The following is a 26363-nucleotide window of genomic DNA, read 5'->3' as shown; positions in this document are numbered from 1 at the left end:
TAGACAGGTTTTAAATAGTTAAATGAGTCTCAGATGACTTAAATGAGTAAATGGATTGCATTAAAACCGTTAGACGGACATAATTATTAAACGGGTCGATACGGCTTACATGGCTTTGTACTCCGAATCTGAAATTGAACAACTTAATAAATGAGTCAAGTCGATTGTTTATGGCACAGACTCATTTATGCTAGACTTATATCTGCTTATTTTAAGTCAGCTATAAGTTAGGTTGGATCCTAAATTACCACCCCATATAGCATATGATTGTTTTAAATAGGAAACTTGGTTTCTATTTTTGTTTAAAGTAGAAGGGGAACTGTGCTATGCTTTTATTTAAACTACTTAGAGAAAGGTTCAAAGACATAGATTATTCTACTAGACTTGCAAGGTTCACCAGTGGGCATCAGTTTTATGATAAGAATACTATCATTTTATGTGTTCATATTAGTTTGATGACATAACCAGATATATGTCTCATAAGTGGTGGTTGTTGCAATTTATTGTACAACTTTCATAAATATAGGTGATCATGTCATAAAATATTACTTTATTAATTTTTTACTAACTAATACAATTTCTTAGAATACTTATCATAGCTTAAGTCCTAATTATGAAAGTTTGTTTTGATTATATATTGGAGGATTTCATTATTACAACAGGGACCAAAAGTAAATAAGGAAGGAAAAATGCATACAGAGAGGCCTATTTAGCAAATAATCATTTCTTTTAGGGAACTAAATTTCTTTGGAGGAGGGATGTTGAATTAAGTAAATACATAACATATATCAATTGCGCGACCAAAATACTTTAGTTCCAATTGACACGGAATCCACTCTTACCATACCACCTAAACGTATACGGCTTGGGGTGCACCATTTTGGCCTGTCATATATGGTATTCCGCAATTTTTTTTTTTTTAATAGATGTATCACACGTGCATGGATTAAAGTTCTCCTTTTCATAGCAAAGTTAAAATAACGGCCATGTTATAACATCTACTTTGGATAGCCTTAACATGCATGAGGGTTGAGCATTATTTCTTAATCAGATAGTCAATATCTTTTTAAATGGAAGCGACAATTTTATTCTTTAGGAGAAGTATAGTAAAAGTCCTATAGCAAAAGCCTAGAAATATCACCTGTATGGAAAGCTAGAGTAGAGGTGGCAATGGGTTGGATATGGAATGGGTCGACTGATATCCGTATCCATCCCATCAGTAAAAAAATTTATATCCGCACCCGTCCCGTACCCATCTCGGATCGGGTTAGGTCAGATCGAGCTCTAAAAATGGATTAGATCGGATCTGATCAGATATATCTGAAATCCTTATATAGTTTTTAAAAAAAATTATACAATAGAACAAAATCCCATAAATTAAAAATTTTGTAGCCAAAGATAAAATCTTTTCGATCAAAAATCTCCAACCCTACAAAATATCATGCTTCTACCAAAATTAAGCTCTCAAAACCTCAAGGAACCAATTCACACCACCACAACTCGGATCGAATCCCATATACTTGAGGAAAAAAAATGCAATTGGAACCTCGAAAACGTCTCTAATCTCTCTCAAGTGCACTATCTCTAAAAAAGATAATGAAAAGAAAAGAAAGTAAAAAAAATAAATAAATAACAATCTATGTAAGAAAAGGACTTCCCTCTCAATTTTTTTCACTTTTTCTTGATTTTTCCTTCATTTTCTCCTAGTTTTTCCTCTGCTCTTTCAATTGGGTGAGAGGCTTGGAGTGGCTGAATATGGAAGCTTAGGGGAGGTGGAGCAGCCAAATACGGAAAGCTTAGATGGCTAGGATTTTGTGTTGGATATATATATATATATATATCAGGTCGAGTTCGGGGTGAGGCATACTATTATCCATATTCGATCTGTACCTTCTTCAGATTTGTTTTCTAAAACTTATATCCACACTGGATTTTAATTGGATCGGATAAAATCCATCCCATGAAGATCGGGTCAAATCGGATATCCGACGAGTCAAACCAAATTGCCACCCCTAAGCTATGGGGACGGTTGATTTGTCATTTGCTGGTAAGATGAGCTTACATAATTGCCACAATAAGATCATTATAATTGTTGGCATATACATATGCACAAACATAGTAACAAGAAAAAAAATAACAACTATTATAATGGGTTATTTAGTATTGTAATAGGCTATTATAACCAAAAAAAATGCCATTATTTGCATTTTTAAATAACAAAAAATAGTATTTTTAGAAATTAAAAGTTAACACCTAGAAAATAATAATTTCTTATCAAGTGAATATTGATTTGGAAAATAAAACCATCATTCTGTGATTATTATCTTTTTTCCCATTATAACATCATTCACAACCATTACAATTGTTAATTGTTTGAACAAAAATTATATAGGGTGGGCAATATAGAATATCATATCTATATATTTTGCTATGTTTGTTTTGGTGCCTGTTTCAAAGAGGAAACCCAAAGGACTCCTACTAATAAAGTCCATCAATCCTATAACTTTAAAAAAAATAAAAGGATAGAAAATTACATGCGCCAACTGAGATCGTCCATATTGAAGATCATCTGTATCTTCTTTTTTTCTTATCAAGCCTCTTTGTCTATCCTCTTTCTCATCAAGCCATCTCTCATATCTCTGAGGTCTTGCTTCTCTTCTAGAATCACTTTCTTCTTCTCTAAATCTCTCTTTTTTCTAAAATCTTTGTACCTAAGAGTTCATGTAATCTAAAGAATGTTATGTATATAATTTCTTATGTTATATTAAGGAAAAACTTATATACTAATATCGATGAATATCATATTCTAAAAATTATGTACCAATTTATCTAGAGATATATATTAATTTGCTAGATGAATACTAATTTACTTAGCATATATTACTTAATCATGTAGTATGTATTGGTAAAAAAATATTTTTAAAAATTATATATTGATTTATCTAAAGGTGCGTATCGGATCATTGTAGAGTCTGTATCAAAAAAAGCAGGCAGTATGTACCAAAACATTGATAAATATGTATTACCTAGTTATGTAGTATTGTATCAGTAAATATGAATTTTTAGAAACTATGTATTAATTTACTTGAAAGTGTGTGTTAGTTTGCTAGATGATTAATTTAGTAAGTGTTTATCATCTGGATAGTATATTATATACTGATAAATGTCACTCTAAAAATTATGTATCAATTTATCTAAATATGTGTATTAGCTTTTTAGATGATTAATCGATAAAATGTATGATTTGTAAATGAGGAGGCGAGAGGATGCCATACATAATTTACTTTCTATTTTTTATTTTTTAATCACAGGGCTAACAACTCCGTTAGTAGGAGAAGTTGCTGACTTTTGGTTTTCCTCTTTAGAGAAAATATAGCAAAATAGAAAGCCCGCCACATATTTTCTTCATTGGTCCGCACCTCATATGATTTTTGTTCATTAATTTAATACTCAAAAATATGAAATGCATATAAGGAAAATAATAATCTTTGTAATTGTCATAATGATCAATAATGATTCTAGTAGGGGTTGATAATAATGGAATGGATGGTGCATTATTGGAACCTTGCTTTGTAGAAGAGAGAATTCTAATTGAATTATTTTGCAGAACAAATAGAATAAGTAGGATTAGAAATGATCCCAAGCCATCTGCCCTCGAGGGTATGAGCTCAAGCCTAGCCTATGTCTGTTCTATTGGACCATTAGCCCCCAAAACCACCATCTTCCTTTTCCTTTTTCTCTTTTCTTTTTCTTTTTTTTTTTTTTTAACAGAGGGTGAAGAAACTTCACTATAATATGAGGAAAGCAACTTCCTAAGCACAAGCTCTAACTAAAAAGGCAAGATCAAATATGGGAAAACTATCATTCCAAACTGCTTCATCACACTTGCATAATTTGCCAAGAAATTAGCAATTTGATATGCTTCTCATATAATATAGTGACAAGAGTAGGCACTATAGCATCAAAAGTCTTTATATTTTGAAGTGTCGAAAGAATTATGACCATTTATTTAGGATACCTCAGACTTGACCATTTATTCAGGATGCCACAGACTTTAAGTCTCCTTTCAAGACGATTCTGTCACTCTGAAATTCATCAATACTGCCATGTTTGTCTTTTAAGCTTAAGTTTGATCTAAAGCTTAGTTAAAAGTCAAAAAAATGAATAAATTCTAGGTTGGGTGTAGGTTACATGGAAACCCAAGCTGAGCTGCCGGTTCTAAAAATAATACATGAATAAAACCATAAATTTTGTACGAAAATAGACTGGACATTTCCAAACGGAATTTGACTCACTTTGTTATGAAAATGTAAGCGGCATCAAATAAGTACTTTTATCTTTGGAGCCATATGGGCCTTGAACATTATGGGCTGCTACATTTGATGGATCCCAAAGTTCATATAGCATTGCTACTCTCATCATGCTGGCCATCTCATGGATGTGCATGAGAATTGGTGATGGAGGCCAATAGCCCAATGATCCTGGCTAATCAAGATATTGGGTTTAAGTTTGACATCCTTATTGCTAGGGTTATACAGGGAAGGAGCCCCTAGCCACCAACACGAAGGGAGATGGCATGCGTTATTACATGTTTCTTCTCATTGAGTGTAATACCTATGATTAAGGATGTAATGCTCAATTGTTTAACCTATTTAACTTATTTTAATCCATTGTAAGTCAAGATAGATTATCTGTTTAATAAAATAGTCATATCTGGATTTGGATTTTTGATCCGTTTAATAAATAGGCTAGATTTAAAATGATAAATTAATTGATAAATTATTGATGTATCATGTATCTGATCCAATCTGTATCTCATTCAATCCAACCCGATTGCCACCCCTATGTATGATGCACCTACTGCTCTCTCCCAAGCATTCTTTGTTTCTTTTTCCTTTTTATAGGCACTACCTAAGAGATGTTATCTCAGGCTTTTGGGAGCCCAATATGTGTTGGATTCCCTATCTATTTTTCATTTTTAAAGTGCTCATCAGATCAAACATGCTTGTTGGACTCCAAGATCTTTCCATTATATACAGATATATTAATGCATTTCATGTAAGAAATATTAAGAAAATTATGATAGCCGATTACGATTCTTCGAACTAACAACTAAAATCTATTATTAAATTAATATTAAAGTCAATCAAATACTTATAGAAAATCCATGAAGACAACTTGTCCGGAGACATGCTATGCACTTAAGATGATTTTCAATCTTCGTGTGGGATCAATCTCGAGAACTCCACTCCAAGATACAATTAGAGACCTCCCCTACAGGCACAACTATGGAAAGAATGATAGAGTTTCACCCCAACAGTTAAAAATGATGAAAAAACAAAAAAAAAAATAGATCAAGAAAGAACTTGGCGAAAGAGGATTTAGGAAAGTATAGAAGAGCTTAGGAGAAAAAAGAACATGTTTTTTCTTGTATCATCCAACCCCTACCAAGAGCCCAATTTATATGCCCAAAAACTAGCCATTTGGGCTAATCCAATGGTTAAAATATTAAAGGGAACATTTAATTGGTTAATAGACAAAAGATTAAATCTAGTGATTATACTACCAACAGCAGAAATATTAATCGGATGATTAATCTTAAGCAACATTAATCATATTAATCCCCAAATAAATAAGGAAAGTGATCATGGATGTTCATTAAAGAGAAAAAATAAATAGAGAAAAATAAAATATGGGCCCCCATGCTGCAGCCATGGGTGTGGCGCGATCATACGCGAGCAAGTTGAGCCCCGTGTGCACATGTGGTGTGGCCTAAAACTTCTAAGTTTTTGGCAAAGCTCAAGAGAAGGATTTTTATTTTAAATCCCTTCTCAAGTTTTCTCCTATCTAATGTGGGACTAAATAAGTTCAAAGTTGGGAATTGGTTGGTGGAGGGAATTTTGAGTTTTCCAATTCTCTCTAAAATATCAACAATCTTCCTCAAAACTCAAAATTTCTGAAACTACTAAAATTTAAAAAATTTAATAATATGAAATATTTTTTTGTTGGATATATATACTGTGCAATAGGTGAGGTATCTTTCATGACTTAACTTCGCTTCATATTCATTATATCAATCTAAAGAAATTGAAGTAAACCGGATCCTAAATACATTCCTTTAACTCAAACCTCTATAACTATACACACAATATAGGAGCTTATGTTACAATTTTGTACAGTAATGACCATGTGCATCTTGATTATTTCATGAGGATTTCTAAAGATTGCTTATATCTCTAGTTATGACCAGATACCCCTTCAACCAATCTACTTGTTATTATCATATATATTGAACCTCCTTCAAGAGATCTCCTATCACAGAGGTTGGGTTCCTACTGCTAGAGGATCCTTTGTAGGCTAAGTCTCATCTCCCTCGATGACTCCAAAACCTGAGCTTTGTTCAAGCCTTTTGCAAGGTAATAAGTGGGATTAAAATTAGTTGCAACATGATTCAAAGAAATAATTTGAAGTTTTTTTTTCTTTTTATAGACTTTTGTCTTAGTTTAATATATTTTTATTTTCATATTCATAAGCCTTTTTATAAAAATCCATTATCATTTTTGAATTATAATAAACAGATATGGGAGGAATAAGAGAAGATATTAAAGAAATCTCTAATAAAAGTTCTTTTAGCCACTCAGCTTTAGAACATATAGAATCAAGGACAATAAGTTATGCTTCCATAGTACTTCTAGCTAAAATGATTTGTTTAAAAGACTGCTAAAAAATAGTGCTACCACTAAGAAGAAAAATATAGTCAGAAGTTGATTTGATATATAATATGTCAAAAATCTAATTAGAATCACTATGTCCCTAAAGCACATCTAGATAACCCACCAAATATAAGGAATAATCAATAGTATCTTTAAGATACCAAAATACTCTCTCTAAAGTAGTCCAATGAACTGTACTAGGATTACTAGTATATCTACAAAGTCTAAAAATGATATAAGCAATATCAGGTCTAGTTTGATTAGACAGATATATTAGAGAACCAATGATCTGAGCACACCTCTCTTAGTTCATAGATTTTTCGGTGTTCTTCAAGAGATGGATAGATGGATCATAAGGAGTAGACACAAAAGAGTAATCAAAATATTCAAATTTATCAATAATTATTTGAGTAAGTGAGCTTGGGATAGATAGATTGAATCAAAAAAATGAATGTTCTTAATACCAAGAATTACATAAGCTTCATCTGAATCTTTTATATCAAAATGATGTGATAGAAAATTTTTGATATCATTCATTAAATCAAGATTAGGAGCAAGAATCAAAATTTCATCAATATAGAGGCAAAGAAGAATAAATTGATCATCAACTCATTTATAATAAAGATAATTATCTGATTCATTGATTTGAAATCTATAGAAAAAGATCACTTGATCAAACTTTTTATGCCATTGTTTAGGAGCATGCTTTAACCCATAGAAGGATTAAACAAGCTTGCAAACTTTGTGCTTCTAGCCTAGTATAGAAAAATCCTCAAGCTACTGCATATGGATCTCTTCTTCAAGATCTCCATGCAAGAAGACAATAGTAACATCCATTTAATGAATAATAAGTTTATGCATGGAAGCTAAAAACAAGTAGGATTAGGATAGTAGTAATATGAGCCATAAGTGAGCAGGGGTCAAAGAAATCAATATGGCTTTTTGTCTAAAAACTTGAGCAACAAGCTTAGCCTTGAATTTTTCTACTGTGCCATCAATCCTTATCTTCTTTTAAAAGATCCAATTGTACCCTAAAAATTTATTTTTAGGAGGTAAATCAATGAGAATCTAAGTATTATTTTTAATAATGAATTCAATTTTACTATTTATTGCCTCCTTCTAAAATGGAGTAATAGGAGAGTTCATAACTTCTTGATAAGAGGTAGGAGTATCTTCTATCAAGAAAGTAAATAAGTCTTTACTAAAGTGTGGTGCTCTGATACCACTTGTTGGGGTAGATCTCTCAATTGTGAAATATAGATTACTCGTCCAAAATCACAACAATGTCCGAAAAGTGGATGTTAATACCATATGAAAAAAAAAAAGAAAGAATAATAAACAAACACAATAAAAATATGTAGATCGACCTCAAGTCTATCTCCACGAGACATGCAAGCTTCACTATGAGATAAACAAAATCAAAGAATACAAGAGAAACTCATCACTCAACTCTTGTACTAGAATCTCTCAATAAGAAGTTCCAAAACTCTCACAAAACATTCTCTGAAACCTCTCAAGAAGCCTCTCTGCATGATCAGAACGTCACCAGCTACCTCCCATAATAAATGGCTCATCAATCAATGCTATATAGGCTCCAACAATCCTAAAACAGTGTTTCATTAGGATATCGGGCTCAAATCAAATCCTAGAATCCTTCTGGACCATCCGATCATGATCAGCTCGAGCCAAAGCCATCCAATTGTGCAATCAGGCTTCCCCTACTTCCTAATCAACCTCGAAATCAATCTGGACTGTCGGATCTTCACTGACATGAATGACAGCTATTGGATCATGCTTAATCGGGTGTGGACTATGCCATCTGCACCATGGACCGTTGGTCCATGGTGGACCGCATCACATGGCCCTCTCCCCCGCATGTGCCCGTTGGGCTACACCCACGATAGGTCCATGCGTGCCCACACGCTAGGCCGCGCCCGCACGTCCACATGCTGGGCCAACCCGCGGGCTGGGCCATGCACCTGGTTGGGCCGTGGGCTTGGGCTAACTCGCTTGCAGGCTTGGCCAAGCTGTGGGCTTCTTCTTGCGGGCCTAGTTTCGCCTGCTGTTCTCCTTCGTGCATATCTCCTTCATTCGAACTCTGTTTGGACTATTCTTGAGCTAGTTGGATTTTGTTCGTCATTCTGGATCTTGTTCTAGATTTATTATGGACTGAATTTTGAGATATTTCTTTCAACAATCTCCATCTCGACTCGATGTTCAACCTTCATCTGTCTTTAAGAGCCTATGATCCGTCTCACCCCCACATCCTAGGGCATGCCTGCTATCTCATGGATAGGCAAACATGAGAGTCAAGCTAGGCCACTCAATCCTACCTCCATTATGGACTATGTCCACTTTAACCAAAGATCTACTCAGAGAAGTTTTCTATAGTAATAGAAACTTCACTCTGTGATGTCACCTCTCATCCTCTCGAGTTTTGTATCTCGTGCCCAATCCACCTCCATTTGGAGCTCCACCTCGCATTGGCTCTCCCTGACTCCTAAAGCTCCATCTCGTACTGGACTCCTCATCGGATAATAATATCCTCTTGTCCTCTTTTCTACCACCAGAATAATCATATTGTCGTGAATAATTTTCATGATTCCATCACTAGCTACCCATCTATAGTCGTTTGAATCCAGTCTGCTCAGTGAGATAAGATTTCATCTGAAATTAGATATGTATCAAACTTCATCCAATCTCCTTATTGCACCATTATGTGTCCTCTAGCTGACTATCTCGATGCCTCTGATCGCATAGCTCGATCTATCTGACAGATAAATAGTGCCCTCACTACTCTCTAGAGAGTCAAACAGCTCCTCTCTATAACAAATATGATGGGTGCATGCAGAATCTAAGATCCACTATTAGAAAGAAGTAGATACTTCAACAAATATCACTAGGACATCATCTTCTAACTCGCTACAAGCTATCGCTGTAATAGCCATCGTCCAATCTCTGAGTTGAAGGCAATCTATGATACGATGTCCCAACTCATCACACCGGTAGCACCTAATCTTAATGGGATCCCTCATCTTAGACTTGGATCGTCCTCCTTGTAATCCTCTGCCACTCTATCTGCTGCCACCTGCTCTTTTAAAAATCATCAAAGCTGAGTTATCACCATTTGAGCTCGAAGCCTAATTCTTCTACCTGAGAATCTCGTTCTGAAGAATCATCACAATGACTTCATCCATCTTGATGATGCTCTTTCATACTAAAAGAGCAGTCACTAAAGACTCATACGAAGGAGGAAGCGATGCTAGCAAAACCAACATCCTGATCTTCTCCTCAACCTTCTCACCTATACTAAGAAGATCGATGAGAATCTTCTAAAAGTGGTTAAGCTACTCCTGCACACTCTGTCCCTTGTCCATCTGCAGTTGATAGAACTACCTCTAGAGAAAGAGAGTGTTGATGAGGGACTTCATCATGTGCAACTCTTGGAGCTTCGACTACAGCATCGTTAGAAAAATCTCATCAAGTACATGAATCATCACCTCATCTGTCAGGTACAAGCGGATGATACTCACTATTTACGTCTGTAGCTACTCTCAAGTCATCTCTTCTATGGTGGCCAACTTCTTCTCATACAAGAGAGCATCGATTAATCCGTGTTGGATGAGCACGTTCTTCACCCTCACTTATCACAAAAAGAAATTGCTCTTTTTATCGAACTGATTGATCTTCATTTTGATTGTGCTTATCTTCTCCATCTCCAATCTCGATCAACACCACCTCTACCTGGATCATCCGGTACCACTTGTCCATGATAATCAGGCTTTGATACCACCTATTGTACTCTAATATGACTTGTTGGGATAGATCCCTCAATTGTGGAATATAGATCACCCGCCCAAGATCACAACAATATTCGAGAAACAGATGTTGATCACATGAAAAAATAATAATAATAATAATAATAAACAAACATAATAAAAATACATAGATCGACCTCAAGCCTACCTCCATGGAGCATGCAAGTTTCACTATAGGAGAAATAAAATCAAAGAATACATAAGAAACTCACCACTCAACCCTCGTACAAAAGTCTCTCAACAAAAAGCTCTAAAACTCTCACAAAAAGCTCTCTGAAACCTCTCAAAAAGCCTTTCTGTACAATTAAGATATCACCACCTACCCTCCACAATAAATGGCTCATCAATTGGAGCTATATAGGCTCCAAAAATTCTAAAATAGTATTTTCACTAGGATACGAGGCTCAATTCAAACCCTAAATTCCTTCTAGACTGTCCGATCGTGATCGGCTTGAACTAAAGATGTCCGATTGTGCAATCAGGCTTCCCCTACTTTCTGATCAACCTTGGAATCAATCTGAGCAGTCAGATCTTCACCGATGCAAATGACACCATTGGATCGTGCCTAATCAGGTGTGGATCGCTAGTCCATGGTGGACCCCATCACACGGCCCTCTCCCCCATGCACGCCCGTTGGGCTACAACCATGGTCAACCCGTGCGCACCCGTGCACTGGGCCGCGCCTGCATGTCTGCATGATGGGCTGGCCCACACACTGGGCCGCTCACCCACATGGGCTGTGGGCTTGGGCTGGCCCACCTGCAAGCCTGGCCAGGCCATGGCCTTCTTCCTGCAGGCCTAGTTCTGCTTGCTGTCCTCCTTCACGCGTATTTTCTTCATCCAGACTCCATTTGGATTATTCTTGGGCTCATTGAATTCTGTTCATTATCTTAGACCTCGTTCTAAGTCTATTATAGATCGAATCTCGAGGCATATTTCTCAACATAAAGTACTTTTCAACTTTAGCTCTCTTGCTTCTTCTAAACTCAGATTTAGGAGCTAATTCTACTAAATTAAGAATAGATAATAATAGTAAATCTGATGAGAATGGATGATTAATGTTTAATCTAGAGTTGACATTTAAAAAAAAAAGATATTTTCAAAAAATTTTGCATCTCGAGATGTAATGATGATATTATTTGCTATTGCAAGGATTTTGAAATGGACAACAAAAGATCTATAGGTGTTACTATCAAGAAAGCAGCCAATAAATAAAACAACATCATTAGTTTTAGGTTTTGTCTTAATTCTGTTTGGTTCAGAAATTCCAACTTTAGTCAAGCACCTCCAAACTTGAAAGTAACTAAGCCTAGGTGGATATCCTTTTCAAAATTCATAAAGAATCTTTTCTCTATCTTTAAGAGGAATCCTATTAAGGAGATAATAAGCAAATAGAAGAGCCTCTCCCCAGAGATTTTTTGGAACATCAGAACTGATGATCATGCCATTAATTATATCCAACAGAGTTCGGCTCTTTCATTCAACCACACCATTTGATTGAGGTAAATAGAGAGCAATGGCTTCATGAATTATCCCATTTTCTTCATAGAATAGGATTAATTCATTTGAAGTATATTGACTTCCTCAATCAGACCTTAGGATTTTAATTTTTTTTTAATTGATTTTCAGCTTCTGCTTTGTAAATCTTAAACTTATTAAGGACTTCATTCTTAGTCTTCAAAAGATAGGTATGGCAAAACTTAGAGAAGCCATCAATAAAAGTAGCAAAATAATAACTACCTCCATAGGTTGGTCCTCTATTAGAATCACAGACATCACTATGAATAAATTTAAGAATTTGAATATCTCTAAAAGTTATGGGCTTAAAAAATTTTTTAGGTTATTTAGATTGAACACAAACTTTACACTTAGAATTGTGTTTGCTGTTAAATTTTAGATTCAAATTAAGATCAAACATTTTCTTGATTGATCTAAAATTAATATTATCCAATCTTCCAAACCATATTTCACAAGATTCAGAATTTAACATAAGAGATGTAGAAGAATTAACTAAATTTTTATTAAGTTTTGGAGGAGGAATTACATTCAATTTGAATAATCCCTCAAATAGAAAGCCTTATCAAGTAAATATATCTCCTCTAAAAACTACGACTTTATCATACTCTAAGACAACTTTAAAACCCAGCTGAACAAGTAGAGAACCACTTAACAAGTTTCTTCTTATGGTGGATATATGTTGTATATTTTAAAGAATTAATGTCTTTCCTAAAGTAAACTTTAGGTTAACTATTCTTCTTCTTAATACTTTGACAACTATCTCATCCATGATCACACTTCCTTCATTTGATCCCTGATATGAGAAAATTCAAGACCTATCAATACAGACATGGATGTTGGCTCTAATGGGTTAAATTGACAAAAGGAGGAAAAAAACCGATCTAAAGAAAGATAGTTCTCCTTCGACCATGTTAACCTAAGGTCTAAGTTGGTGTTGGTTCTTCATAACATTCTTCTTTTTATAGACAATATTTTATTTTTTTTAAAGAAACACTGAGGTACGAGATGATCGTCTCAACCATAAATGAAGCAGAACCTCTCACCACCTAATTCCTTAGATCCTTGGGTACTTGATTGTTAGGTTTAAACTTTTGGTTTTAGTGCCTGGGTTTATCATTTCCTTTAAAATTTTGGCCTTTGGATTTGAAATTTGGATCTTGACCTCTAAAATTTTGACCCTTAGGAATCAGACTTGGGTTTTAAGATTTAATAAGATTGATCTTGGCTTTAAGCTAGCTTTCTTAAATTTTTCTAAATCTGAATTGATCCTCTATCCTAATGGATTGAAGAACAAACCTAAGAGTGACAGAAGATTGAGATCTTCTAAAGTACAGGCAAATTAAGACCAAAAGGGTGGAAGTTTATCTATCAAGTATGATACCGATAGATTTCATCAAAAGTATATCCCTCTCTATGGATCTCTTAGACTAGATTTTGAAACTGATGAATCTGATCATTGATGGGTATGTTGTCCACTATTTTAAAATTATTGAAGTTTGAAATAGTGAACCTCATAGCCCCCTCATCATCTCGAATATATGTTTCTTCTAAAGCCTACTAGAGTTCTTTCAAGGTTTTATATTTCCTAAATATTTCATATATATCATCAGATAGGCAACTAAGTAGTCTAAAGCTACAATGATAGTCAATTTCTTCAAGAGATTTAGAAGTCAACCCTATATTAGGAGAAGATGATTTGAAAGGAAGTGATTAATTTTCCTAGAGCAAACACCAAACCAAGAGAGATTGTCTAGGCTTCTAATTATTTTTGCCACCTACAAAATCTTTTTCCATTGAATCGATCAGATTTAAGACTAAATAAATCCACTAAACCCATGGGAAGGTATCGAAAGAAGAAACTAAAAAATAAGATTAAGAGATAATGTTGACCCAAGAATTGATTTTTTTGATGAGTACAAAATACTTGAGTATGATACTAATAATTGTATATTTTTAGAGTAGTTAATTTATTTTATAGGAAGCACAATGAGCTTGAACATTTAAAAAAATATAAAGAAGTTTAGAAGAGCAAATCCTAAAGTTGGAGAAGTATGTAAAGTATTTGGAGAAGTATTTAAAGTATCTTAGAAATCTTTGTAGTAGAGGAATCAACCCCAAGTTGACTACCAGTCGACTCTCTTGATCAAACAAAAAGCAGATTTTTTAACTCAAACCTTGAGTTAACTCCTACTTATCTCGAGTCGATCATAAGTCTGCATGAGTCAACTCCCATTTAATCTGAGTCAACTCAGCTACGACTAATAGCCTAAAGACTATTTTTTTTGCAAGCTTTTAATGGTCAAATCTGACTTCCAATGGTTAGTTTAACCTCTTTAATGACTAGTAAATTTTTTTTAACCAATTTTTAAGTATATTTAAGACATAAAATTAATTAGAAAAGTGATCCAAGAGGGAACAAAAGAGAAAAACTCATGTTCTTGGTGAAGGGATTGAATATTTTGAGTAAGTTAAAGAGAGAAAAATTAACCACAATTAATTGAATGAGCTTCTACAAGAATATCCTTAATAATCATTGAAAATTCTATTATTTATTGAAGAAGAGAAGTCAAAGATTAAATAGGCATTCATCATCAACTTCAACCGAACTTTAATGAGTTTATTGTTTCTTGAGCTTTGGCTCATTTGGTATTATTCTATTGACTTTATTATTTTTTTACAAGTTTCTTGGAATAGAAACTTATGAGATAGATTTATACAAGTTCATAATTAAATATTGTATTCACTAAGTTTAGAGATGACTTAGTTGGAAAGATTTTGATTGACTTTCTATGCAAAATCAACTGGATTAATTGTGAGCCTATTAAAACAATCGATTGGACTAATTGTGAGCCCAGTCAATATATTATAATTAAGAGATTATAGTAAAATTTTCAAGTAAGGAGACTTAAAGAGTGGATGTAGGTGTTGAGTTTGGCACCGAACTACTATAAGTTATTGTATTTATATTGCTTATTCTAGTTCTTCTATTATGTCTTGATTTATGATTTATTTTGCTGTATATATTTATTGCTTCTACAATATACTTAGTTTACTTTAATTAGGTGCATATTTATTTTTAGATTATAAAAATTTTTGAGAAATTTAATTCATCCCCTTCCTGAGTTGCTATATCTAATACAATTAGTATCTTTTGTAGACTTAACCATCTAAAGCTCAAAATTAATGGCAACCCTTATGATATCTTTTGATGAAAGACACTCTCTTATAAGACCACCTCTTTTTTGTAGATTTGATTATATTTATTAGAAAATTAGAATAAAAATTTTTATTTAAGCACAACAATATGATTTGTGGAATATTATAGAATATAGTCTACATACACCTACTAAAATTGTAAATGGAGTACTCAAGTTTCTAAATATGAAAATGAATGAAACAATAAAGAAAAGAAATTCACTCAATTGAATGCAAATACAATGATTGTACTATATTATGCTCTTAATAAAAATCAATTTAATAGAATATGACTACTAAAGAAATTCGAGATATATTGAAAATAATTTATGAAGGCACTATTAAAGTAAAAGAATTAAAAATTAGTATGCTCACACATGAGTATGAAATGTTTAAAATAGAATCATCAAATCTATTTCTGATATATTTTTAAGAAATATTATTAACAATCTGAATTTATAATGAAAATCTTATATTAACACTGATCTTGTGAGAAAGATTTTTAGATCTTTGTCTAGATCTTGGAAAGTAAAAGTAACGACAATTTAAGAGATAAAGAATTTAAATCAGCTATCCTTGAAAGAGCTTTTGGGCCCCCTCAAACTTATAAGCAAACAATGATGAATCAAGAAAAAGAGGACATCAATAAGAGAAAGAAAGTATTAGCACTCAAGTCCTCAAAACAAGAAGATAATATGTAAGTTAAAGAATCAAGTGATGAAGATGAAGATTTATCATTAATCATCAAAAAATTTAAAAGCTTTCTGAAGATAAAGAGGAAGAAGAAGTAAGTAAGAAGAAAAAAAGCTTCAACTAAGGGAGAGCCAATCAAGAAAAAAAAGAAGAAAATAACTTAGAGCCACAGCGAAGATTTAAGCTCCAATGAAAAAAGAACAAAAGGTATGGAGATGCACTTTCCAATCTATAGTGTTAAGTAGAAGTAGTAATCTTTTTGAAAAAATGATGAAAGATACGAAGAATGTCATATTTGGGTTCAGATCCAAAAATCTACATACCAACTGCACAGAGGAGGTGCCAACCAACTCAAGCAACTTCCATAGTATCATTTTTATATAATGTTTTTGTATTATCAGAATGTTTCAATCCTAACTATTGGTTTAAGAAGGTAAACGAGTGGAAAAAAAGTTTTTGGTGGTACCTATACTAATTGGTTGGTAGTATGGTATGATACAGTACTATATCATGTTGTTTCGGTATATATCGATAAAGAAAAATTGTAGAGGAAGATGGAGAGAGAGAAAAAGGGAGTGGAGAGAGAAGAAAGAGAGGGAAGGAGGGAGAAGAAGAAGGAAAGGAGATCAGGGAGGAAGAGAGAGTTAGAGGGATGAGGGGAAGAGAGAGGTCGAGAGAAGGGCCAAGAAGGGTTGAAAGAGGCCCAAAACCAATTTTGAATGAAACAAAGGCCAAGATGTAAAATGACATGCTACCTGAAGTACATCAATTTTGCTAGACCAAGATTCAAAACAAATACCAAATAGAGAAAAATATTTGCAAAGAATCGTGAGAAAAAAATAAATTATGGAAGAAAAAATTTAAGAGAGAACTAAATTCATTCAAAAGAAAATAAAGGCTAAAACCTCACAAAGATGCCTCATGAAAGAGTCTCCATATGCAAAAATAATCTTTCCTCTCTCTTTCTTCCCATATCCTTTTTTTATACTCTTCCACACACAAAGGAGATAGCAAAGGTCCTATTAAATAGAGTATTACATGGGTGGGATATTTGACTCATACCTAAACTCAAAAATCAAAAATCTACTAAAATACAAATTCTAAACTGAATAGAGTAAAGGCTTATTTGAAATAGGATACATAAGGGATTACTAAATAGAGTCCTAAAGTCATAAAACTAATGACCAACTAAAAATGAAATCCTAATTGGAGTAGAGCTTTGGCAATGCATCTCAATTTCCCTTTCATTACAAAGTCCATACCAAGAATATTGAATTTGTCCATATTATGAAATGTTATAATAGCCATCACCATCATTGCAGCAATAACAGCACATCATAACTTATTGAACTAACAATGAAATAATAGAACTCCTTTATTGGCTCGAATAATAACTCTTTCATTGGCTCATCCTCTTCAATGCATATCAAAATAGATGATATCCTGTAACACTTTCTCTCGGCACAAACTCTATAGTCATGATACCAAAATTCTTTCAAGCATCTAGCTTATCCCAATAAACATCAAGTTACAAGGTGTAATAACTGTGAGCATTGACTATTATCTATAAATAAGTAAAATCAAAAATAAAAATTTAGTTATATCCACATGCCTCTAGTTGAGGGGCTTCAAGAATTTGCACATAGTTGGTTTCTACATATAGAATCAAATCTTCATATATAAGTATTCTAATAGTTTGAACTTTTGGAGTAGTTTCAAAATTAATTAATGCACCAAAAATCTTGTCCAACATGAAGGTATAGTATAAGAACCATCTCGATCAAGCATATCTTCATGTTGCTTGATTTCTGAAGCTACTTCAAACTTAGTTAGTTCTTTATATTTATGACTAACTAAATCTTCATAAGAAACATCCTGATCTTGGATAGCTTCAACATAGGACTTTTCTGCATAATTTGATCCCTCAATACAGATCTCTTTTAACTGGATCCCAGATCAACTATAGCATCATCTAATTCAAGAATTTGCACATAGTTAGTTTCTACATATAGAATCAAATCTTCATATATAAGTATTCTAATAGTTTGAACTTTTGGAGTAGTTTCAAAATTAATTAATGCACCAAAAATCTTGTCCAACATGAAGGTATAGTATAAGAACCATCTCGATCAAGCATATCTTCATGTTGCTTGATTTCTGAAGCTACTTCAAACGTAGTTAGTTCTTTATATTTATGACTAACTAAATCTTCACAAGAAACATCCTGATCTTGGATAGCTTCAACATAGGACTTTTCTGCATAATTTGATCCCTCAATACAGATCTCTTTTAACTGGATCCCAGATCAACTATAGCATCATCTAATTCTTTCTGAACAATTTCAGAATCAACTAATCCTTCAATCACGATCTTTTCTAAACTTGATACAATATCAACTTGATTAAGCTCCTTCTGCTCTAGATTCTAATGTGGACTTGATTAATACTCATACTAATCAACCTTACCATGCTCTGAGTCTTCAGAAACTGATCTAAGCTCTAATTGATCAAACTTATCTTTAAACCAATTTTGTTTTTCTTCTAAATCTTTAGGAAAGCCTGGAATCATAATCCACTTTTAAGATAATTTTTGTTTAGGATGTCTCACTTTGTATGAATTTGAGTAGACAACCATAAGAATGTCCCACACTTTTTTTGGCTCCTTTAGATCTTAGATATATAGATAATTTTCTTTATCAATTGAAATTTAAATAATCCATATTATTTTCCTAGATTTTAGATTTTACTTTCTTATTAAAATTTTATTTATTGGTATTGTCTATGACTGATCCAAAATATTTCATAAATCTTGATCTTTCAAATAAGACTTGACAAGATCCTTCCAGTATAGATAACAAGTGTTGTTTAACTTACAGAGGAAAATAGGATTAACAAGAGTAGCCTTATTGATATTGATAAGATCAGGTATCTTGAATCTATTAAGATTGAAGATAGTAGCATCAATCATAATAATTCATCTTTTTAATCATAAAATAAGAGTCTACATGCTTGCACTGCTGTAAAACAAAATACTAAAAGCTTTTCAACTATGCTGAGCTATGAACACATAAACTACCAACAATTAAATTGTTGCTCCAAAAAAAACTAAGCTAAATAAATTTCATCAAAGCTAAAAACTGCTTGATCACTCTCCAAGCATATGATTCTAATATCATGTAGAGCCATAATACATAGGCCATCAATCTCAAAACCTATAACTTTGATACCATGTAGAATCACTAATATCAAAACCTTAGCTTTGATATCATATAGAATGATATGCTGCTCAGAGTAGATCGATCATGTTTTAGCCCAAGATTGAAAACAAACATCAAATGAAAAAAATAATTGTAGAGAATCGTGAGAAAAAAATATGTAAGAAAAAATTTGAGAGCGAAAATCAAATTTATTCAAAAGAGAATAAAGACTAAAACCTCATAAAAATACCTTATGGAAGGGTCTCCACATACAAGAATAATCTTTCCTCTCTCTTTCTTTCTACACCCTTTTCTATACTCTTCCACACACAGAAAAGAGACCAAAGGTTCCTTTAAATAGAGTATCACATGGATAGGATGTTTGACTCATATCTAAACTCAAAAATCAAAAATCCACTAAAACACAATATCTAAACTAAATAGAATAACTTTAGAAATGAAATCCTATTTGAAATAAGACACACAAGGAATAATTAAATAGAGTTACAAAATTATTAAAACTAATGACCAACTAAAAATGGAATCCTAATTGGAGTAGGCTTTGGCTTTTTTTTAGAATTTTGATGTTTAAAATGAAGTTGGCAGATGCTGTTGACTTCATCTTAAGAATCAAAATAAAAAAGGAGTCATTCAAGTTCACACCTGGTGCAACTAATATAAAGTTATACATTTTTTGAATTACATGATGGGGTTCCCTCATCGATGATATGAGTTGTTGGATGCAATTTATTACCTCTAAGCTATTTACTTACCAAAAATCATGAGGCTTGCAGATCCCTAGACTGTACATAAAGTGGTCAAAATTTGGATATTTTAGATAAAACAAAATAATACATGTTTTTCCACTTGATACATAGAGTAGGGGTTTTTAAGTTTCATGAAGTTTTTGTATGAAAGTAATTTAGATGTAATAGAACATATCTAATAGTTCATATTATCGATATTGGGCTTCCATCATTCATGTCAAAGAAGGTGTAAATCTATAAGTTCTATAGTAGCCATAATGTGATCCGGTTCTACACAAACATATATATATATATATATATATATATATATATATATATATATATATATATATATATATATATATATATATATATATATATATATATATATAGTAGAGTTAACGTATTCCATTACAAGAACTATAAAACTATTTAGTCATGTTATCTTACCTTTCATTTTTTTTTCCCCTCTTTTTTCTTTCCCAATGCAATCGAATATTTGGAGTTAATAGTCCATTTCTGCAATCCTATCATGATAAGCCTAGATTTGTTGGATGCGCACGTGTTCAGGCCTCCATATATATACTTGTCTAATATTGTCTCTTATAGATAAAGATGGTACCGGTAGAGTCCTAAACTGAAGAGAGCGGCTTCAGATTGCAATTGACACTGCAAAAGGTCTAGCATAGTATATATTATCTGTTCTTTTATGATTATATATTTTTATTATAGGAATCCCTATCATCCAACTAAAGATTAATTTAGTGAACAGGGCTGGAGTATCTGCATAAAAAATGCACCCCATCTATCATCCATAAAGATGCGAAGCCCAAAAACAGCCTCTTATCACAAAACTTGGCGGCCAAGATAGCATATTTTGGGGTGTCAAAAGCTTTCCTCACTGCTGATCACACTCATGTGTCTATCGAGGTTATCGCGGGCACTCTAGGATACATGGATCCTGAGTATGATTTGATAACTAGTCATATATAGCTAATTTCCACAAAAATGTGATCCTCTTCAATGTGACTTTTGCACTACAGAATGTGGTACTATCGTAGATAGCTGCCATATCATCTATTTCGGAAATGGATGGTTCTCCTTTATCACCATGACATGCTATGTACCATACTAATAATACCTCATCATCTTCCAAAAATGAATAAGTGTTGCCCATCACCGAGATAGATGACCTGGCAACTATTCAAAATTATACTACATTTTGCATATGTGTAAAAGTTGCATTGTGGAAGATTCAAACTCATTTCCACATCTTTTTGCTTCTACTTGTGGCACCACTTTTCCATAGTAAGCAAAGTGAAATTTATAAGCCATGTAAAATTATCCAAGATCCTCTGTGGTACGCTGTTTGCACCACAAAGTGCTATGCAGCATTTGATAGTCATCATATGGTCATCAAATAAGATGTGATGTGTATAATATGTAAGGCCATCCATCGAGTGCTACACAGTATTCTGCAGTGTAAATCATGCACCTAAGAGGATTTATGCTCATGTAAAATGGGGACCTTGTACTCTCTAGCCGTCTACAAGAAACAAGAAGCTGATGCACTGATTTGATGCATCCCAGTTGAAGTGCCTACTAGAAGGCTGGTTGGGCCTCGGTGCCTAGGATTAAAAAAGGCACATCCTTGTTTAACATGTGACAACTATAAATTAACTAATGCTGGACTTATTCGAGATTATGGAAACTGATGATATAATCTTTATCTAGGTACTAAGGTACCTTCAAGCTGAATGAGAAGAGTGATGTATACAGCTTCAGGGTTGTTCTCTTAGAGTTGATAACAGGCCTACCGGCTGTGGTTAAAATCCCTGAAAGGGGTCACATAGCCCAATGGGTGCGGCAGCGGCTCGCCAGAGGGGACATCACTGATGTTGTTAGTGCAGGGCTTAAAGGGGAGTATGACACCAATTCTGTTTGGAATGTGGTAGATACAACAATGAAGTGCACCATGCCAACGGCTAGTCAGAGGCCAGCAATGTCTGAAGTGGTGTCACAGTTGAAGGAGAGCTTGCAACTTGAGCTCAGCCATGAAAGAGCCGAGAATATCTATGAAAGAGCTCAGAATATCTATGTAGAAGCCCTTGAGCTGGATCAGATAGATTTATTTGGAATGGCACACACTGACGCAAAAATTACTGAGAGTGGTCCAACAGCAAGATAAGGTGCATCTCTATGAACTCTATACCTACTTGTGCATTCTGTGCTTGTGGTTTGGTGTGGTTTTGAAAGTGTCCTGCTGTGTAGAAATGGTTGAACCATGGTGTGGTTTGGTCTTCAATAACTGTTGGGGAGGACTAAAACTCTAATGCATATGGTTATTGGTAGTCTTTGTGGTTCTGAATCCAATTATTTGCTCATCAACGATATCTTGCATGCATGTTTTGTTTAACCATAAGATTTATGAGGCTGATTATGGTGGTGAGTATGTTTCAAACAATTTGAACCTAGTCTATCAAGAATATGGTATGGTACATGCTGGATCATCAGCTGACTACGATGATATCTATGCTGACCGATGAATGATGGATTTCGGAATGCTTTGAGATCTGTGAAGCTGATGATCCCATGGTGATTTCATGCGAAGGAAGGTTAATCATTCTTTTGTGCGGAAGATACAATGTGGTCCCTGTACATGAGGTCACTGCTCCATTTGCACCTCAGTCAAACTGTTAAGAAACAAGCATGGGATTAAAAACTAAAGAACAGCCTGAAAAAATTTCCCTTTTTTGGTACAAGTATCCAATGCAAAAATCAATGCCCATGCAAATCATGTGGTCGGTGAATCTAAATTACAATAGCTCAAGATGTTATGCTAGATGGATTTGGAGCCAACAACATCCGTTCTTGGACGTGGTTATTAAGTCGAATTACAAAACGATTTGGTAAGGATTTTCTCTATGATTGGCAGAGCAAATACAATAAAAAAGGGCAATTAAAGTTGGTGAAGATTGGAAAATCCATCATAAGTCTATAGACAGAGACATGTAATAACGTAAAAAAACATTTTTTTCGGATTAAGAGAATTAGTAACTTGTGTATATTATGAAAGTTTCATCTAGATATGCATCACAAGCAAAAAAGTACCCTCACCAAATGGTTTTTCACATGATTTTCATATAACTAGAAATAATAAAACTTACCCATCGATCCAACGTATTAATTCAACCTGCATAACTCATTTAAAAAGCAGGTCAGAACAGGTTATTACGGGTTAGACAGATTTTAAATAGTTAAATGAGTCTCAGATGAGTTAAATGAGAAAATGGATTGCATTAAATCCATGTTAGACTGACATAATTATTAAACGGGTCAAGACGGCTTAGATGGCTTTGAACTCTCTCTGAGTCAAGTCAGATTGTTTATGGCACAGACTCATTTATGCTAGACTTATATCCGCTTATTTCAAGTCAGTTATGGGTTGGGTCAGATCCTAAATTACCACCCCATATAGCATATGATCGTTTTAAGTAGGAAACTTTGTTTCTATTTTTGTTTAAAGTTGAAGGAAAAACGTGCTATGCGTTTATTAAAACTACTTAGAGAAACGTTCAAAAACACCGATTATTCTACTTGACTTGCAATGTTGACCAGTAGGTATAAGTTTTATGATAAGAATACTATCATTTTATGTGTTCATATTAGTTTGATGGCATAACGAGATATAAGTCTCATAAGCGGTGGTTGTTGCAATTTATTGTACGACTTTCATAAATATACTATTATTTTTTTACTAACTAGTACAATTTCTTAGAATATTTATCATATCTTAAGTCCTAATCATGAAAGTTTGTTTTGATTATATATTGGGGGATTTCATTATTACAAAAGGGACCTAAAGTAAACAAGGAAGGAAAAATGCATATACAGAGGGCTACTTAGCAAATAATCTTTTAGGGTACTTAACTTTCTCTGGAAGAGGAATGTTGAATTAAGTAAATACATACTATCAATTGTGCGACCAAAATACTTTAGTTCTAATTGATACAGAGTCCACTCCCCTCTACGTAAGTACCATACCACCTTGATCCATAGGGCTTGGGGAGCATCATATGGGCTTGCCATACGTGGTATTCCACATTGGTGTTTTTTGTTTCGAGAAAAACTATTCCACATTGATTAAATTTCTCATTTTCATACCAAGGTTAAAATAGCGGCAAGTACAATGTTTGAACAACCATTTTGGCAACAGTTGTATGAATCTGATGAATGACAAATCTAACCCAAGGTTACAATTAGAACCCTAACATGCACGAGGGTATTTCTAGTATGGAAAATTATTTGTACACCACTTGTGGTGTAGAAAATCCGATGTGGAGTGCACCACCTCATCCGATTGGACCATGCAGCTGTCACTTTCCAACGCGCATTTAATGTCCATTTAATGCCCGCAGTTCTATTTTTTTATTTAAAATTTTGAATGACGAAAATACTCCTTTTCTTTCCAAAAAATTATGACATCCTATGTCGATATTATGGCATCCTACATTAAAATCATGACTTTTTGTACAGGATGTCATAATCTTTTCACAAGATATCATAAAGAGATAAGGATATTTTTGTCATTGAAAAATATAAATCATAATTTTTTCAGAAGGAAAGGAGCATTTTCGTTATTCAAAATTTTAAACGAAAAAGTAGAACTGTGAGCATTAAATGTGTGTTGAAAAACGATGGCTATGTAGTCCAATAAAGTAAAGCGATGCGCTTCACATCGGATTTTTTACACCGCGGGTGGTGTAAAAGGAATTTCTCTTCTAGTATTTGCCCTATACTGCTTTGAACCATTTTTTATGCATTTATTGGTACACCAATTATTTCACTTCTAGTTTTAGTGCTTAATGGTATGAGCAAATGATAGAAATACCCCACATAAGGAAAGCCCCTGGTTGGGGGGGGGTGCAGATGTTGTCATTTTCTCATAAGAGCAGGATAATTATAATTGTTGCCACCAACAACTCCACTTACAGGTTTTAGCTAACAGTTGATAACTCCATCTCCTTGTAAAAGAGATATGAAAGGGATCCTGTGATAAAGAACAACTTTAGAGGAAAAAACTACCTCTCTCCCACTATTCTTCTCTTTTCCTCTACTATTCTCCGGCTTCAGCTAACTTTGACATCAAAGGATCCCCCTCAGAAAACCCTCGATGAGTGCAAACTTTTCTTGTAGATTTTCTCCAATCAAATTCTGGATAACATCCAGCTCTAGCCATATCAGCACTCAGTCGGAGTCGCACGGCAATAGATTGACATTAGAGAAAGGGTCTAAGCTTATTTTAAGAGGAAAGAAAGTATGGTGCGGATGAGAGCCTACAACTCCACCACTTCTCATCAGTGATCTCCTCACTACAACCAGAGCAGCACCGCTCGGGAGTCTATTGCTGTGCCACACGACTCTGACTGAGTGCTGATGTGGCTAGAGCTGGACGCCATCCGAGAGTTAAGATACTGAAAAAAACCTACAAGGGAAGTCTGCATTCACCGAAGGTTTTTCGATCAGAGAACATCTGATGCCAAAGTTAGCCGAAGCCCAAAAATAATAGAGAAAAAGAGGAGAATAGTAGGAGGGATGTAGCTTTTTCATCTGAAAGTTGTTCCTTACCTTAAGCTCCCCTTCATACCTCTTTTATAAGAAGGTGGAGCTGTCAGTTGTTAGCTGAAATCTATAGATTATTAGGTTTGATTCTTTAGGCTGTTAGGCCACGCTCTGGCCATTCATTGGGGAAGAAAATCCACCCACTAACCTTCGAATCAAGGTTGTTAGTTATGGATATCAGTTGCGAACTTCTCCCACATGGATAATTGAGTTGGTGGCCTAAAATGGGCATGAGGTCAAGGTGGCAGGCCCATATCCGATGTGATTTCGTCGAGTTGCTTTGGACACGCCCTAAGGAGAGGGGTTGTTCCAATCGACAAGCTATCTCCACAACACTTGCCTCCACATTCGAGTTTGAAGTAGTTTTATGGCTTTGGACAAAGGAAGTAGTCAATATAGTCATTGGCTACCGATCTGGTTCCCTCTTGAAAGTATCTATTTCGTTATGCTCAGTGGATGGAGTTTTAGAGGGATACTAATGCATCACTTTGTGATTCATACCATTGTTATGAGGGAAGGGAGCTCGAGGAGTCACAAAATAATGCTTTGGAGAAAAGAGATCTAGAGATCATTCTCGGGTTTACCGAGACCCACCATGTGTCAGGTATTGATGAGACACGAAGCATGCTCCACAAATCGTCTTATGCGGGTTGATCCAAGAAGGGTGCCACGAAGGGTTGCAAGATTTGTTACTCTTAATATTGGCCAAGTGGCAAGATCTAGTGGTTCGATGGCTACATCTGTACCATCGATGGTCTGTATTTATAAACTACTCATTCGGTCAGATTTCTTGCCACCTAATCATTAGTTATTCTTTCATCATCGTAGCTATCAGAGGAAGGCTCTTTTCTCCTCTCACTGA

At 34.2% G+C, this 26363-nt stretch overlaps 1 protein-coding gene across 1 annotated transcript; it reads left to right on the top strand.

The window, feature by feature from the left end:
- The first annotated feature begins 2019 nt into the window (after positions 1–2019).
- On the top strand, positions 2020–22067 carry LOC140855813 (LRR receptor-like serine/threonine-protein kinase IOS1). The gene is made up of 2 exons (XM_073252736.1): positions 2020–2047; positions 21622–22067. The coding sequence occupies exons 1-2, from the start codon at positions 2020–2022 to the stop codon at positions 22065–22067; spliced, it is 474 nt and encodes a 157-aa protein (XP_073108837.1).
- Positions 22068–26363: the final 4296 nt, after the last annotated feature.

The sequence above is a fragment of the Elaeis guineensis genome, chromosome 1, assembly GCF_000442705.2.
Source record: "Elaeis guineensis isolate ETL-2024a chromosome 1, EG11, whole genome shotgun sequence".
Classification (NCBI taxonomy): Eukaryota; Viridiplantae; Streptophyta; class Magnoliopsida; order Arecales; family Arecaceae; genus Elaeis; species Elaeis guineensis.
This window is presented reverse-complemented; position numbering and strand designations above follow the sequence as displayed.

Coding starts and splice junctions, on each gene's coding strand:
- LOC140855813 (XM_073252736.1), top strand. CDS start 2,020: ATGGGGACGGTTGATTTGTCATTTGCTG. Junction 2,048..21,621: donor GGTTGATTTGTCATTTGCTG/GTAAGATGAGCT, acceptor CTAGGTACTAAG/GTACCTTCAAGCTGAATGAG.